At 57.0% G+C, this 15032-nt stretch overlaps 1 protein-coding gene across 2 annotated transcripts in view; it reads right to left on the bottom strand.

The window, feature by feature from the left end:
• The window catches only part of SPTB (spectrin beta, erythrocytic), a 77762-nt gene that overhangs the window by 13521 nt on the left and 49209 nt on the right, over positions 1-15032 (bottom strand). For both annotated transcript variants that reach the window (XM_067550653.1, XM_067550651.1), the window contains exon 32: positions 13410-13473. In XM_067550653.1, coding sequence (XP_067406754.1) covers positions 13410-13473 — 64 coding nt within the window. The remainder of the gene's footprint in view (positions 1-13409; positions 13474-15032) is intronic.

Here is a 15032-nt window from a genome sequence, read left to right as displayed (position 1 = left end):
CCCACAGCCAGCTGGGCTCTGAGACGCGAGTCTAAGCGACTGAGGAGCTGCTTCCAGGGCCAGAGCTGTGTTGCAGCACGAGAGCAGTGGCAGGGATGGGGAAGGAATGCTAGAAAACACACCTAGCACTCCGCCAGCTCTGCGATCAGTGGGCATGACCGAGGGGCCGGAACCCCAGCCCGTCCTACTCCTGGAGTGACTCCTCAGAGCCAGAGGGTGGGGATGGGGTGAGAACATGCCAGCTCACCAGGACCCCCATTGGCATTGTTAGGGCAAAGAGGCATTGTGCTTTCAGCTTCAGCTGCAGATAAGTGCCTTACAATCCTTCCCCTGCCCTCAGAGGGTAACAACCCCATGGCCATCTCCAACACCCCGGATGGCGTCGTGTGTCAAAGCACAGCCCCAGGGGACCTGCAACTGCAGTGGGAATAAACCCCAGCTCTTCGGCTCCCAGAGCCCTGACTCCTACCCCTGGAGTTAGAGGAGGATTTCCTCTGCCGTTGGCAATGAATGGCTGAGATCTGTCCACCCTCCAGCCCGCCCATGGGTTATGTTATGCTCCCTCCAGGGCAGCCGCCCATGCGCCGTACCTAACTGCTAGCTCATGCGCCAGCATCTCTGCTTTTGTTCGAAACACTCCGGCAGTTTCCGGAAGCGACGAGCCAAGGAAACCACAACAACGTGAGCCGGGTGTCAACCGTGCAGTGTTGAATGAGGGTGCGCCGAGCTGTGAGTGCAGCTGTTCATCTCAGGGTGGGGTTAGCTCAGCTGTTCGTCCACAAAGGGGCGTGATACCAATATAACCATAAATTCACATCCTGTCTTTTGACTCCTGGAATGGACGCTTATCCCGGTATCAGGGGGCTTATAGAGTTCAGTGCCAGAGAGGATCATTAGACCAGCCCGTCTGCCCTCCTATACAGTCCAGGCCATTGATTTCCACCTAGATGCCCTTAGCGTGACGCATTTTTGTCTAACCTGTTGTGAGCCCCAGGCAGGGACCAGGCAGGGTCACAGTGCCATCAACGCCTGAAGCCCCTGCAATGGCAGGGAATGGATTAGGAGAGCCAGGCACAACAGACTGGGAAGCACCATGCTGCAGAGGAGGGAGAAACACTCCGAAAGTCCCTGCTGCTCTGACCTGGGGAATATGCCTGCCCAACCCCCATCTGGCCACCAAGCACATGGGCAAGAACCAGGCAGCTAAGAAAGAGGATTCTCTGAACCAGCCTGGCTCCCCCCCCAGCTTGTCTCCAGCTGTGTCTAATCTCTGACACTTCCAGCCAGCTGTGCATCACAGAAAAATTCCTTCCTGCCCCCTGTGAGGCTTTGGAAGCAGATTAAGGTAACCATAAAAAAACCACTTTGCTTACAGCCTAGAGTGTGCATCTGGGGCATGCCAGTGCTAGGTGTAATGATACTGGTAAACCATTAACCTTTCCTGCCTAGCCCAGCCCTTGGCGTCACCACTGTAACGTCCCCATTCCTCATTCAAGGGTGGGAGGGGTGGGGGGGGGGGCGGAACTGTTGTGCGTGTGGGTCTGTGTCACACACTGCCACCATTTGCTGTGTGACGTCTCATTTTGGGGCCACAAGTGGGTGTCAGACAGGAGCTGCCTGCACTTATTTTCCTCCCCCCGCCAATCATGAAAGAGTCCAGGTGAGTCCATTCACACCTCATGAGGGGGAGCCAGGCCCATTTCAGGGACTCGTGGGCGGAGCCTGGAAAAGCATCATCGCCCCCTTTCTGCCTCCCCTCTGACCCCATGTGCTGGCTCTCCAAGCAGCCTCCTTTGACAACCGGGGGGCTTGGTTAGTGGTTTTTCTTTCCGGTCATGAATTAACTCCTGGAGCTGATCCGGCTCCATGGCTATTAGCGAGCCGATGGGGGATTCTTAACAGATTCAGGCCACATTAACCAGCCAGCTCAACGCCCACTTAGAGAATTAAAGGAAGCATCCAGATTGTCCAAGCACCCAACACCTCCCACTGCATGGCTCCTCCAGCCTGGAAGAGGGCGCTGAACCAGGACATCAGAGCGGTTATTGCTGCCATTGCAACAGGTCGCCATTAGAGGCCCTTGAGGCAATAGCTTCAGGGCCTCGCTAAGGAGATGTGTGAGTTTAACTCGCTCTTCCAGTCATGCAGAGAACCTTGAATGAGTTTCCTTGGGGGGTGCAAGAGGATTGAGCTTCAAAAGCACAGCTCCAAAGCACCTGCTCTCAGGGTCTGGGGGAAGGGGGTGGGCGGGGTGAAAAACTGGCTGTTAAACACCCAGAAAAATGGCCTTGGAGAGGCTTGGGAGACAGTTTGGTCAGTGGGTCTGAAAGGAGGCACTGTGTGTGTGACCCTTGCCGGAAGCCGATGCTGAGAGAGGGCAGTTTCTTGGGCACAGGGCTGGTGCGTCTGGCTGGGGATTTTGACCTAGGCACGTGCTGGATATTCCCACTGCTGGTCAGGGAACCAGGGCTCTGTGTATATTCCTGGAAATAAAGAGCTGATGCCCTGACCCCAAGCTGCCCATTCCTTATATAAACGCCCCCTCCTCCCCACCAGGCCCCAGTTTCAGCTCTCAGCTCTGAAGGGCTGGCCTACGGAGTAACACCATTTCCCCGTCGCTGTGCAAGGCACTTTGCAATTAGCTGCGACAGGCAAAGAGAGCTGAGCTGGAGGGGGCCACTTGCAAACTGGTCCATGTGACTTAGGGGCCATTTTCTAAAGTGCCGCAGGAAGTTTGGGTCAGATTGGCAAAGAGGTTTAGGTGCCTAGCGCCTCAGCTGGGGTTTCTGGAAGCACCTATGCCGATTCGGCGCCTAATTCCTATGGAAAGTCCATGAAATCAGGTGCCTGACTCACTTAGGTGCTTTTGTGGACTGATGAAGCACCTATCTGCAGCTGTGGGTGCCTAAATCCCTTTGTAAATATGGCCCTGGGTCCCAAGCGCCTGAGTTTGGAAATGGGACTAACACCTCTGATGCTGAACCTCTGCCCCGAAGGTGCCGAGTGCCTGGGATTTCCCTGCATGAGGCCCTGGCCCCAGGCAAACAGCCCCTGCCCCTCACAAGAACAGGATTTGCTACCTGGGATCAAGTCCCGCCTCGTGTCCCTGAGGCCAGCCCATCCCTGACACTTTAAAACAAGAAAAGTCCTCCCACAATGCACCTGGTCCTTGGAGACCCCCCCCCCCCCTCCACAATGCCCCTTGGACAATGCACGGTCCTGATCCCAGGGTGTGACCTGCACACCCCCAGCAAAGCACGAGGTTTGCATGCAGTCTTTGGCCCAGCTCCAAACCCCACATCACTGGGTCAGGGCCTTGAATGGCCAAACTGCCAGTGCTGTCGATGGCCCCTAGAATTAGCCGGCTCTGTTGATGCTGGAGCCCTGGGCTTCCTGAGGTGCCTGTGGCTGGGAGTGTATTGGGGTGGACTGGGCCAAGGGCCTGCCCGCCCTTGTCACTGCATAGTGTGTGTGAGGCAGGCTGGGGGGGATGCTGCTCTGATCCCGTGTCTGCCCTGGGGCTGCCATCGCACTGGAAATGGTGGCCAGTGGGGCTCAGGCAGGTTCCTAGGGAGCAGCGGGGTTCTTGCTGTAGTTGTGAGCCCTGGGAAGACGGTACAGAGGGGTGAGGAGGGGGAGCTTGGCCGCTTGCAGAGCGGCTCCCCTGGGGGGTTGTTCGGCAAACCTGCAACGCTGGCTGGAGAGCACGCCTGGCGCCCTGCGCTGTGCCATGTTGGGATGCGCCATCCACGCCGAGCGGATGCGAGGAAACTCACTGCCCTTCACACAGCCTGCCCGCTGCGGCTCGACACCCGGCCAGAGACGCAGCCCAGGGAGGCCTGGGGGGTCGGGAGCGGTTGGGAAGCCCTCCACGTGGGCTCAACCCCGCCAGCATGGTACCCAATGGAAGACGCCGCCAGCTGGCAGCCAGGAAGAAAGGAAGGGAGGGTCTCGGTTCTGCCCTGGCTGGACAGGGGGGGCTACCAACACAGCAGAGAAACACAGGGTGTGACGCAGCACTGGGGAACGAAGCACTGAGCTGGTGGCCTTTGTGCCGGGATGGAGGCGCCCCGCGGGGTGGGAGTGGGCAGCTCCTGGCTACACCCTGACGTACCTGCTTTCGGTCACCGCAAAGCACTCGGGTCTGTGGGGGGTGCCAACCGGGCACTTTTCCCCAGCACCGAATGAACTTAAAACCCAGTAGACACCTGGGCGGGGACGGCAGATCGCTTTCCTCCAGCAGTTTGGCTGCAGTCGCCTTTCAGGCCACCAGGGAAAGGGCCCCGCTGCTCAGGGTGGTTCTGGTGCCTGTCGGGCACTCGGGGCTGCTGGGACGTGCTAGGGGGCAGCTAGTGGTTGCAAAAAACTGGGTTAACGGGCCCCCTCCTCTATGCCTCTTAGCGAAAACACGGCACATGTGAGACCGACAGATGGGGAAAAGAAGAGCCCCGCCCCAGCGAGATGTGTGGGTGAAAGGCACAAAAGCACCTAAGTGATTTTAGGCGCCAATGTCCCATTTTCCCCAAAGTGACTGAGGCACGAAGGAGCCCAAGACTCAGTGAATGTCAGTGGGGTTTAGGCACCTAAGGGCCAGACAGTCCAAAGGATTTTGGTGCCTCCTGATGCAGCTAGGTGCCTTCTAGGATGGTCAAAAGCACCTAAGCAGGCGAGGTGCCTAACACCCTTGGACAATCTGGGCCCAAGTGCCTTTTGAAAATGGGATTTAGATGCGTTTGAAAATCGTACCCTACAGCACTCAAGTGAGTCACATTAGAGGAGGGTTAGCTGCCAACAGAGGCAAGATAAACAGCGCCAGCCTGGTCAGTTGATAAGCCCAGGTGGGACCTCTGCCCCACGAAGCAAGTCAGCTGTGACTGATTTTTTTATTTACTCAACGAGAAGACAAAGGGTTTCCCCCACGAGGCACCATCTGAAAACTACACCATGCAGAGGCACACTGGCTCTCCACGGCGAGGGGCACGCGGCATGGGAGGGAACTCACCCCCCTGGGCCGCCTGCAATGGGCCTGGCTCTCTAGAGCTTGCATCTTTCCAGGCCAAAGTGCGCTTTCCTGAAGACAGCTGCTTTGTAAAACGCTGCCATTGGTGTGCGTCTGACCGGGGACACGGCAGAGTCCCCAACACCTGCCACGGCACTGAGTTGGTGGTTAAAAACTTGCCTCGGCGCTTTCCAAATGGCTCAGGCTGGACGATAGGCCGCCTATCTGCCGGCTGATTCGATTTTAGATTGTATGAGAAGAAACAACTAAACGCGCCACGTTGACAAGGGCAAGACGTGATCAACTGTATGCGCAAGGGGCCGCAGCTGCAGGAGGGGTCCCGCCTGGTTGGGATCTAATTCGCAGGGGCTAGCGAGGCAGGGCCGGGTTTGACCACGTGTTGTCCCCTTCCCCTGGAACAGCAAGCTGCCCGGGGCCAAAGGCTCCCCTGGCGTAAAAAAGGTGACTCTGCCTCCCCATGGTACCACTGCTGCCCATTGTGCTGGATGCGGCGGGACAGCAAACGGGGCAACGTGCCAAGGCCAGTGCACCGCCACAGAACACTGGCCCTGGCAGGGAACGGGTCAACCCCCCCACCCCACACTGTGCAACGTGCATGAGATGCTCAGGGAGACTCCCCCCACAGCCCCAGCCAGCCAGGGCACTTGGGGGACCACCCCCTCCCAGGGCCTTACACAGCTGGGGGATGGAAGACAGTGAGCTGGGTAGGTCCGGCCCCAGATGCAGCTCAGAGAATGCTCCCAAGCCGGGGTTGGAGTAACGGGGGAAGCGGTTGTACTGACGGACCCGAGGGATAGAGTGGGGTGGGGGTTCACCCCCACAGCTTGTTGGGGGGGCGGGATTGCAGGTTGCAGAGCGGCAGGGGTTCCTGGCCAGGGGGCACGAAGAGGTGCCACAGGGTTGCTGTCACCCTGACATAAGGCTAAATGGGGAGAGGAGGAGAATTGGGAAATCAGGCTGCACAGCTGCCGAACGCTGGCCAACACGGTGAAGTTGTTACTAGGGAAACGGCTGTGTCCTTCAATGTGTCTGTGAATGTGGGATCCACCACCTGAGTGGGTAAACTGAGGCAGGGAAACGTGTCAGGGTTATTGTTTGTGTCTAGAGCTGGGCATTTCTGGCCTTGCTAAGCCACGGGTGACAGTGGTTTAGCAGCGTGTGTGTGTGTGTGTGTGTGTGTGTGTGTGTGTAAGACACTTATTGCGTGCCCTTGGAGCGTTAACCTGTGAACCCAGTGGGCCCGCATGGCTGGAGCGCTGAGCTAGGATGTGTTCAAGCGATGAGGAAGCTGAGGGGTCAGCACTGGTCCCGGGGTCTGGGTAGTTGGATGGTGAAATTGCACCTCTCGGGAGGGGGTACCAGACCGTGTATCTGTGCCCTGAGCATGTGGCTAGGGATGCAAGCCTGGAGCAGATCCTGGGCTCAGTTCAGGCTTATGTACATGGGATCCGGCGGCTGGATCCCTCCCATCCCAAGAGCTCTTGGCTTGGGGGGGGGAGGGGTGTTGAGCCGCATCTGGGCTGGCTGAGGCTACTGTGTCACTTCTGCTTAGCCCACACCTCGTGGCACATCTTGGATCCTGGCTGTGCGCACCGCGTGGGGCTCCAGCCTACAGCGGCGGCCGGCTGTCAGCGTGGTCTCTTTGTGGGGCGCTAATGTGCCCGGATCTGTGCTGCTGGCTCCTGGGGGGCAGTAGAGGAGGGTTATCACCCACCAGCCCTCGGCAAAGGCTGCTCACAGGCCATGCAGGCGCTTGTGCTGAGCTGAGGTACCCCAGCTGCCAGTGGAAGGAGGCCAGTGGCAGGAACTCCCCAGCCCTGCTACGACCCCCTACTTTGGAAGGCACCTCCCGGGGGCAGGCGAGGCCATGGGGCTCTGGGGTGGGCAAAAGAGGGGGAGTCGTCTGCTTTGGGCCGAGATGGTCTTTGCAGTGGACTCAGTGGACTTTGCAGGGACTCTGCTCAGTGACAGCTGGTGTGCTAATGGCTGGGCCTGGCGGGGATCAGGGCTCCGTTGCCCCAGGGCTGGTCCGTCACCTGGCGTCGCCTTCGCCAGACTCTCAGCTTTCACAGAAGGAAGAAAGGACCCCCGTCGTGCTCCGTGCCGTTAAGAGCGTTTCCAGACAGGACTGAATGTGGCCGACGAAGCAACACTGCATGAGTCTGCAGAGAGCCTGAGCCCGTCACGCCGAGGGGGGAGCCGCCCTGGACGTGACTGACACAGAATTAGCTCAAAGGACATGCGACGCTCATGGGATGCCCTGCTCCAAGATGGGAGGTAGGGGCAACGTTCCTCAGGGGGACCCTGCGATGGGGTGGTGGGGGAAATGTTCCTTGGGGATCTGTGCTCCAGGGTGGGGCTTGGGGGTCAGTGTTCCTCGGGGGGGGCCCTGCTCCAGGGGCCCCACAAAGGGCGGAGGGTCACTGCGCCTGCCACTGGGCCCGCTCTCTTGCCAGTCAGCGCGGTGGCTCTGAGTCGGCGGGAAATACGGGCACGCTGCCTGGGGAGCGACAGCACGGCCTGGGGCCGTTATTACCAGCTAGTTCAGGCCCGGGCTGCGTGGAGACACTGCAAACGGGCTGTCTGGGGGGCGTCCTTCAGATAAATTTGCAGCCTTGGCTAGACCCGGGCCAGGACTCCAGCACTAGGCGGGGGGAAGGGGAGGCAGAGCACGGGAGGAGAGGTCCCACGCCGCCCCCGGAGACAAAGCGACGGCTCTAGCAGCCCTGCCAGCCACACTCAGCAGGACCCGGGGCGCGACACAAGGCCTGCGTGACTGCACAAAGGTCATGGGAGGCTGTAAGTCCCGGAGAGCAAGTGTGCCCGAGACCCTGAAGCAGATGGGGAAGCAGGGGCGACATCTCAGGGCAGGGTAGCAGTCGGGAGCTGGCAGAGCTGGGCAAGGGATAAAGATTTTAGCAGGGCTGGAGCGGAGGCGGCGGAACTGGTACAGATGTGGGTGATGTGGTGCGGACAGTTGCAACACGCGGATCGCTCTGGAGATGGAGGAAGAGGAAAAGACCTGCAAGCTGCTGAGACTGCAGACAGCAGACGAGGGAGATGGAGTTGGGTTGGAGCCGACTCCGATTGCTCAGACCAAGAAATGCCCTATGTAAGAGGGTTAGCTGGAGGAAGCAAGGCAGACAGGGGAGACCCTGAGGTGCAGCGAGCTATCCACCAGGCAGCGCCTCAGGAGAAGAGGGTTAGCTAAGGCCAGAACTGCAGAGAAGATGACCGAGGAGGAGAAGGCAGGTAGGCAAGGAGAGCTAAGAACTGGGCCTTGCACAAGAGAAGGAAGAAGATGCAGGGAGAGGAAGAGCGGGCGGACAGGCAGGAGCAGAGCCAGTAGGTGTGAGAGGGTGCAGGGGGCAGCACCGATGCCAAGCAGAGTGAAGGGCCTTTGTCAGCAGATCTGAAGGTTGCTGAGCCTCCGATGTGCCGTCCGTGTCTCCCACCAACGCTGGGGCTTGCACCGGCATGTTGTTGAGGGGAGCGACGGTTAGGGGGTCTCCCCGGGCCTGCTTCGGACGGGGTATCCTTCTGCCAAAGGAAACAAGGCTGAGCGGATCGAATTCCTGCAGGGGAACAAGTGGGAGTCTAAGCACACTGTGTGTTGGGGGGAAAGGAGGCTGCCCGGGCCTCCGCGCTAGCTGTCGGGAGACAGATTACCCCGAGTTCCTCGTCTCTGCTTGGCTGGTGCAGCCCTACAGTCAAGCGCCTTCCTGCCTTTTGCCTGGCTGGCTCCTCAGGAACAGGCCCACCAGCCAAATGGTTGGTTGTGCTAGGAGAGCCGGGGAGGTGGCGTCAGGGGACGTGACTCAGAATGGGCAGTGAGGTCCCGTCACCCCTGCGCGGCTCAGCTCGGGAGTCACATTTCCAGGCTCCAGGACTCACAGCTCCAGCAGGGCTGGGCAGCCCCACGCAGGCTGGAGTCTCAGCCCCTCGAGGAGAAACGTGGGCCCTGGAGATGCTGGGAAAGGCAGGCCAGTTTGTCACGAATTCTCCCAGAGCTCGCGTGACACTCTGGTGCTGAGGGTGGCCGAGACGCACAGGGCCAGATCTTCTGCTGGTGTGACTGAGCAGCGCTTCCCTCGACACCACGGACAATTCGCACCACGGTCTGCCCTGTGGAGCTATGGCCCGAGCGGCTAAGGCACAGTTAAATGCCCATGGCCCAAGGAGGGGGCAGGACCTGAGTGATACGTCTGGGGAGGCAGCTGCAGGGGACCTGCAAGCCCCAGCTGCCCAGTTCAGAAACTGTTGAGGTAGCTCGAAGGCCTTCATCATCTCACAGCTGTGGCTGGGTTTAGCCGCACACCCTCAGTGCGGGTAGGAAATGTTACCTCCCCACTGACAGGTGGTTGACTTGCCCAAGTTCACCCCGCAGGCCAGCAACATAGCCAGGACTTGGACTCAGTTCTCCTGAACCCCCATCCTTTTCCTGTTCCCCAGGCCGTCCTTTCTGGCCTGGCTTGCCCCCAGGAAGACACCTGAGGCTCTGTGGTGGGACTGCCAGGCAGGCCAGCCCCCTGTCCACACTGGGAGGATGTCTGGCCAAAGAAGCCTCCTGTGAAGGTGACTCACGCAGCCCCACGCGTTAAGGAGGGAGTCTGCCATTTGTGGGGAGGCCCAGCGTCAGAAACAGGCCTCCTCCAGAGAGCGCCAGATCCCCAGAGCAGGGGGAGGAACCGGCGCAGAACAGCTAGGAGGGAGTGCTTCTTACAGCCAGGGAAACCAGGCATCCCACAGAGCTTTCCACCCAGGCTCTTGTGGAGGGGGGGGTGGTGAATGATTCCCCCAGGGTGTGTGTGAGATGAGGAAGGCCAGGGGCTGGGAAGAGGTTCTTCTCTTGTCGTTGCTATGGGGTGTTCCTGCTGCTGCAGCACAGCTGCAAACAGGTGTGACTAGGAGGTCGGACTAGATAAGCATGGCGCTCTCTTCTGGCCTTAGTCTCCGCACATCCATAGGAAACTGATGGCCATGTGGGTCTCCCCCCGCCTTCACTGTCCAAGCTCCACTTGTGGTCACGTCCTCCTTGTGTTTCACGCACCCCCCAGAATGACCCTGGGCTGCCCCTCAGCCCAGCTCCTCCTGCTGCCCCGCGGGTGCTGGGATGTGAGTCACGCAGCTTGGCCTGGGGGTGGGAAAGGGGGCAGAGGGGCTGGTTTCCAGCCTGTTCATCCCTCTCTATTTACTTCTCTTGTCCAGCCTGCTCGTCATCTCTCCCAGGCGCCTGATCATGCCAAACCGACACTTTCACATTACATTAACTCTCCTGGCCCCATGCAATGATCCCCCTGCTCTGCTGGGAGCGCTCAGACCCATAGGCCAGGCCTAGATGGGGAACAGCTGGCTTGGCAAACCCCCTAGCGGAGACCCAGCTTACACTGGCAACGAAAGTGTTTTTACTGGGATAATTTGTACTGGTTCCCCGAGCAAAGTACACTGTAGCGGCAACGGGATGCTTACGCTGGATAACCACACATGCACTGGGGTGTTAGCCAGTAGAGAAACATCACCAAAAAATCACCCCTGGTAACTGACATGACTAAGCCCGGGTCTACACTAAAAAGTTAGGTGGAGCCAGCTCTGTCGCTCAGGGGTGGGAAAAATCCACCCCCCTGGGCGACATCATTATACCAACCTAGCCCACGGTGCAGGTAGCGCTAGGTCAACGGAAGAATTTTTCCATCAACCCAGCTACCCCCTCTTAGCTGGATTAACTACAGTGACAGGAGAACCTCTCCTACTGCTGTAGTGAGGGTCTGCACTGAAGTGCGGCAGCGGTGCCACTGCAACGTTTCCAGTGAAGACATCGCCTAAGACAGCAAATCTGCTTCTCCCAGCCTTAGGCATAGAGCTTTTTCATGAGCTGCCCACGATCACACAGGAGCGGAACTCAGGAGACTGGGCTCACGGTCCCCTCCTCTAGCTGCTGAATGCTATTGTCTGTGTTCCTGTAGCTTTAACCTCCTCTCTTTGCCTGGCCAGTTTCCCAACAGACTTTCCCCCTGTCCCTAACCATTAGCATAAACTCTCCGGCCCTTTCTCAGCCACAGAATGACCATGGAAAGCCCTGGCCTTCAGAACAAAACACCAGACTCTTCCTTTCACCTCAGGGGATGCACATGCATGCACACACAGCATTCTCCTCCCAGAGACAGAGGTGGAGAGAAGCTGAGTGTTCTTTATGCTCAGCTCCTCCGGTGGCAAGCGTGGTGTAAACGCCTGGAGAGAGGGGCTCAGACTCAGGCAGGCAGATCAAATAACCCCTGCCAAAAATCCCCATCTTCCAAAGGGCAGAGTAACTCCAGTTCTCCCCAGGGTTTGCAGTGGGAACCTCTAGTGAGCCATGCCTAGACGTGAGCAGGGAATACCAACAAGCTTGCACCTGTCTGTGTCTAGAAGCACCTACGTGCAGCACAATGACCAGGGCTGGAGGGTGCAGGGCTGACTAAGGACCATTGGACTATAGCAAGCGTTCTAGCTGAGTCAGGATCACACCTACAGGGAAGACAGAACCCGCTAGCAGGGGTCTGTGTAGCAATGAATAGACACTGGCCTTGGAGCTCAGCACATGGTCCTGCCATCCTAACACAGGACATGGCCGGGAAGGGCCCCCTTGTGTCAGTGTCCAGGCCCTGCAATTGCAGATCACCCAATCATGTCATCTCCTTCATCAACTCATCCAGTTCCTTCTTCCGGCTAGTCAGGTTCTTTGCCCCCATGGCTCTTCTTGGGAGGCTGTTCCTGGACCTCCCTCCCCTGATAGGTAGAAACCTTCTTCTCATTCCCAGGCTCAGATCATCCCAGGGCAGTCTATCCCCAGTCTGTTCTGATGCCAACACTGTCCTTAGCTCCAATAGCTCTTCTCCCTCCCTGAGGTTCCCCCTACGCACGTACTGCAAGTAAGCATGCGCCATGCCCAGCAATCCCAGTCCCTTCTTGCCAGACTGGCTCTGGATTGACTCCAAGGTGAATGGTGCAGACTGTACAAATGACCCTCCCCTACGAGCAGTTGTCCCACACTGCGCTTTTTTCTCCACTCTGCAGACCTGCTCTTCCTCACCCAGGGGCACCTGGAACAGATGGAATCTGGCAGACCAGGCATCTTCCCCGGGGCGCTGATGCAGCTGGCAGCGTGACGAGCAAGGGGTCCCGCCATGCGCTCTTTCAAACCATCTTACGCACATGTGGCCCTTCCCGGGGAGGAAATACCAGGTACTGAGGGTGGAGAAAGGCAGAACAAGAACCCATGGTTGGAAGCCAAAGCCAGACGGGTTCCACAAGGCACCAATATTTAACCTGCGGATGATTAATCATTAGGACAAGCTACCAAGGGAAGGAGGAATTTGAAGACTTCAAGAGATGAAGAATCCAAGACTGGAGGCCTTTCAGGAAGGTCTGCTTTGGCCAAACACAAGTGATTGATTCAGTCCAGGGGTAACAGAGTGAAATTCTCTGGCTGGTGCTATGAAGGTCAGACAGGATGATCCGAAGTTCCTGTCTGCCCTTAATATCTAATGGATTTAAGGCTATGTCTACACTGCAGAACAAGACCCAGAGCAGTGAGTCAGCTGACTCGGTCTCACACGACCAGGCTAAAAATAGCACTTTTGCTTGGGCTGGAGCCCCTGGCCAGAGGTTGGGTCTCAGAGACCCCTGGTGGGGGGTCGGGTCTCAGAACCCAGGCTCTAGCCCAAGCCCGAATGCCTATGCTGCTCTTCTTAGCCCCACAGCACGAGCCCAGCAAGCCAGAGTCAGTTGACCTGGGTTCTGAGACTTTCAGCCTGGAGTCTTTTCTTGCAGCGCAGACGTACCCTAAGCATGCACACACGCAACCTCCACTCAAGTAGGGCAACGGTAGACAAGCGAACCCTTTCCTTAACCAAATGAGGGACAGACGTATCAGATAGGACAGCTCCACCACGAGACGAATGAATGTGGCAAACTACGTCCTTTGTTCTTTGGAGAAATTCCTGCTTGGTTAAAAAAAAAAAAAAGCATTTTCTGTGGGTGGAAAAATAGAATGTCTGTGTGTATTTTATATATATACATATATATATATATATGTGGTGAACAGTAAATTATTTGTAATGTGAAATGATGTGAACATTTATTAAAGTAATTAAAGAAACAAGGATAAATGTGTGCTACAAAAATCCTTCCACCTGCTTCATCGGGAGTGGAGGAGGAAAGAACCATGGGGAGCAGCAAACACAAAGCAAACAAGAAAACAGGAGGCTTTTGTCAGAGGGAAACATTGGCACATTGTTAACATGTTTCTGCGGAGAGGCAATGATTTGCAAACAGCTTTGTAAAAAATCTAAGGGAACTATGGTGTCAGGGTTGGTTCCTAGGAAGGAGAAAACTAAAATTGATAACTGACCAGTGATGATTCTTCTGAGAGGTCCTGTGAAGTTACCCCCGTTTTCTTCTCTTCTTCCTGAGACCTACAACAAACAACATCCCCTTTTAAAAGAGATAACTTTATTTGGTATTTTCTTTAGAGTAAGAGGCCCATAATTTGCTGCGTAAATAGCTTGCCCAGAATGACCCACGTTATTTTGAATCCCAATCCAATGATTCTGAGACTGTGCTTTTCTCAAGAGAAGTGAGTTGCAAATGGCTGTTCCAGATCTGGACTCTTCAGCTCTCTCCTGGGGCATGTAGATTTACAAACAACTTAACCGAGAAGCGTAGCCAGCATGGCCAAGTGGCTGGTCATCTGCTGCATGCATTATGCTGGAACTACAAGGCAAAGCATCCACTAAATTCTCCCAAACACTCCAGCCATGCAGCCGCTGGCATAGCAAGAGCTTCTCACTCAGTTTACAAATTCTAGATGAGTTATTGCACCCACCACTGAAATGCAGCTGCCTCTGGGGTGGAACAGGGCATTTGTTCAGTGGTCCACAGCAAAACTCAAGAACAGTTTAAGTAGTTATTTAAAAAAAAGGGAATCTCTTCTGCCTTGGACACTGCCTAGAGAACTGAGCCAGCAGGCTGTAATTGCCTAGGCTGGGTTTTAGCGAGGGTATTGAGGCTGCAAACCCGCGGTGACAACCCCCCACTCCCACCCTCCTGACCCCACGTGTCGACCCCCAGCCCTCAGCGTCGAACCCCCTTTCTGCCCTCCAAAACCCAGCACCAACCCTCTCTACCAAATAAACCCCATGGCCAACCCTTCTACCCCAAAGTCCAATGCTCACCCCCTCCCACTCTCAAACTCCCAACACTGACCCCCCCTCCCAGCCTCAAAATGGCAATGCTGGCATCCCCTTTCTCTGCCCAAACCCCACCCTGACCCTCGTTCTATCCCCTGCCCCCAAGGAACCAACCAACAACCCCCCTGGGAACAAAGCAAGGGAATCCTTGAGGAAATGGAGAACATCCCACCCATCCGAGGCCCACACGCTCCCCCCAGCTGAGTTCCCACCCTGGGTAGGGAGATGGGCTAGCAACCCCATGGAGTCCATTGGGGACTCCGCTATTGTCATCATTTTGACACAGAGAGCACCCAGATACCAGGGCTGGCATCAGCAGAGGCGCCTGAGGGAGGCCGGGGCCTGACTGCAGCCTAATGTCTGAAATGGGCACAGAAAAAGGTGCCGTTAGGTGACTGGACCCTGCTGGACGCCACATGTTCTGGCCCCGATCCAGCACAAGCTCTGAAGCATGTGCTGAACATTAATGGATGGACAGAAATCAAGGGCAAAATTCCCCGTGACCCTGAGTGGGAGCAGGATTGGGCCGGGGGAGGAGGGGAGTGCGGCTCCAGCGTGTGACATGGGGAGCAGCAAAGCCACTCAGAACAACTTCATGTCGGAGCTGTGCATTTGCAGCTCAGGGCAAGCACAAGACGTGCCCTGAAGGAACAAACCATGGCCCTGGGGGACCGGCGCCGAATGCTTTGGATGAGCCAAAGCCACAAGGCCCAGCTGCAGGTCTGCAATCAGGGATCTGCCGGCGGGGCAGACAGGCTACACTTCCAGAGCCAGTTACCAAGCGA

Source organism: Emydura macquarii, unplaced genomic scaffold (assembly GCF_026122565.2).
Source record: "Emydura macquarii macquarii isolate MOO-44397 ecotype Brisbane River unplaced genomic scaffold, CSIRO-AGI_Emac_v2 contig_1305, whole genome shotgun sequence".
Taxonomy (NCBI): Eukaryota; Metazoa; Chordata; order Testudines; family Chelidae; genus Emydura; species Emydura macquarii.
This window is presented reverse-complemented; position numbering and strand designations above follow the sequence as displayed.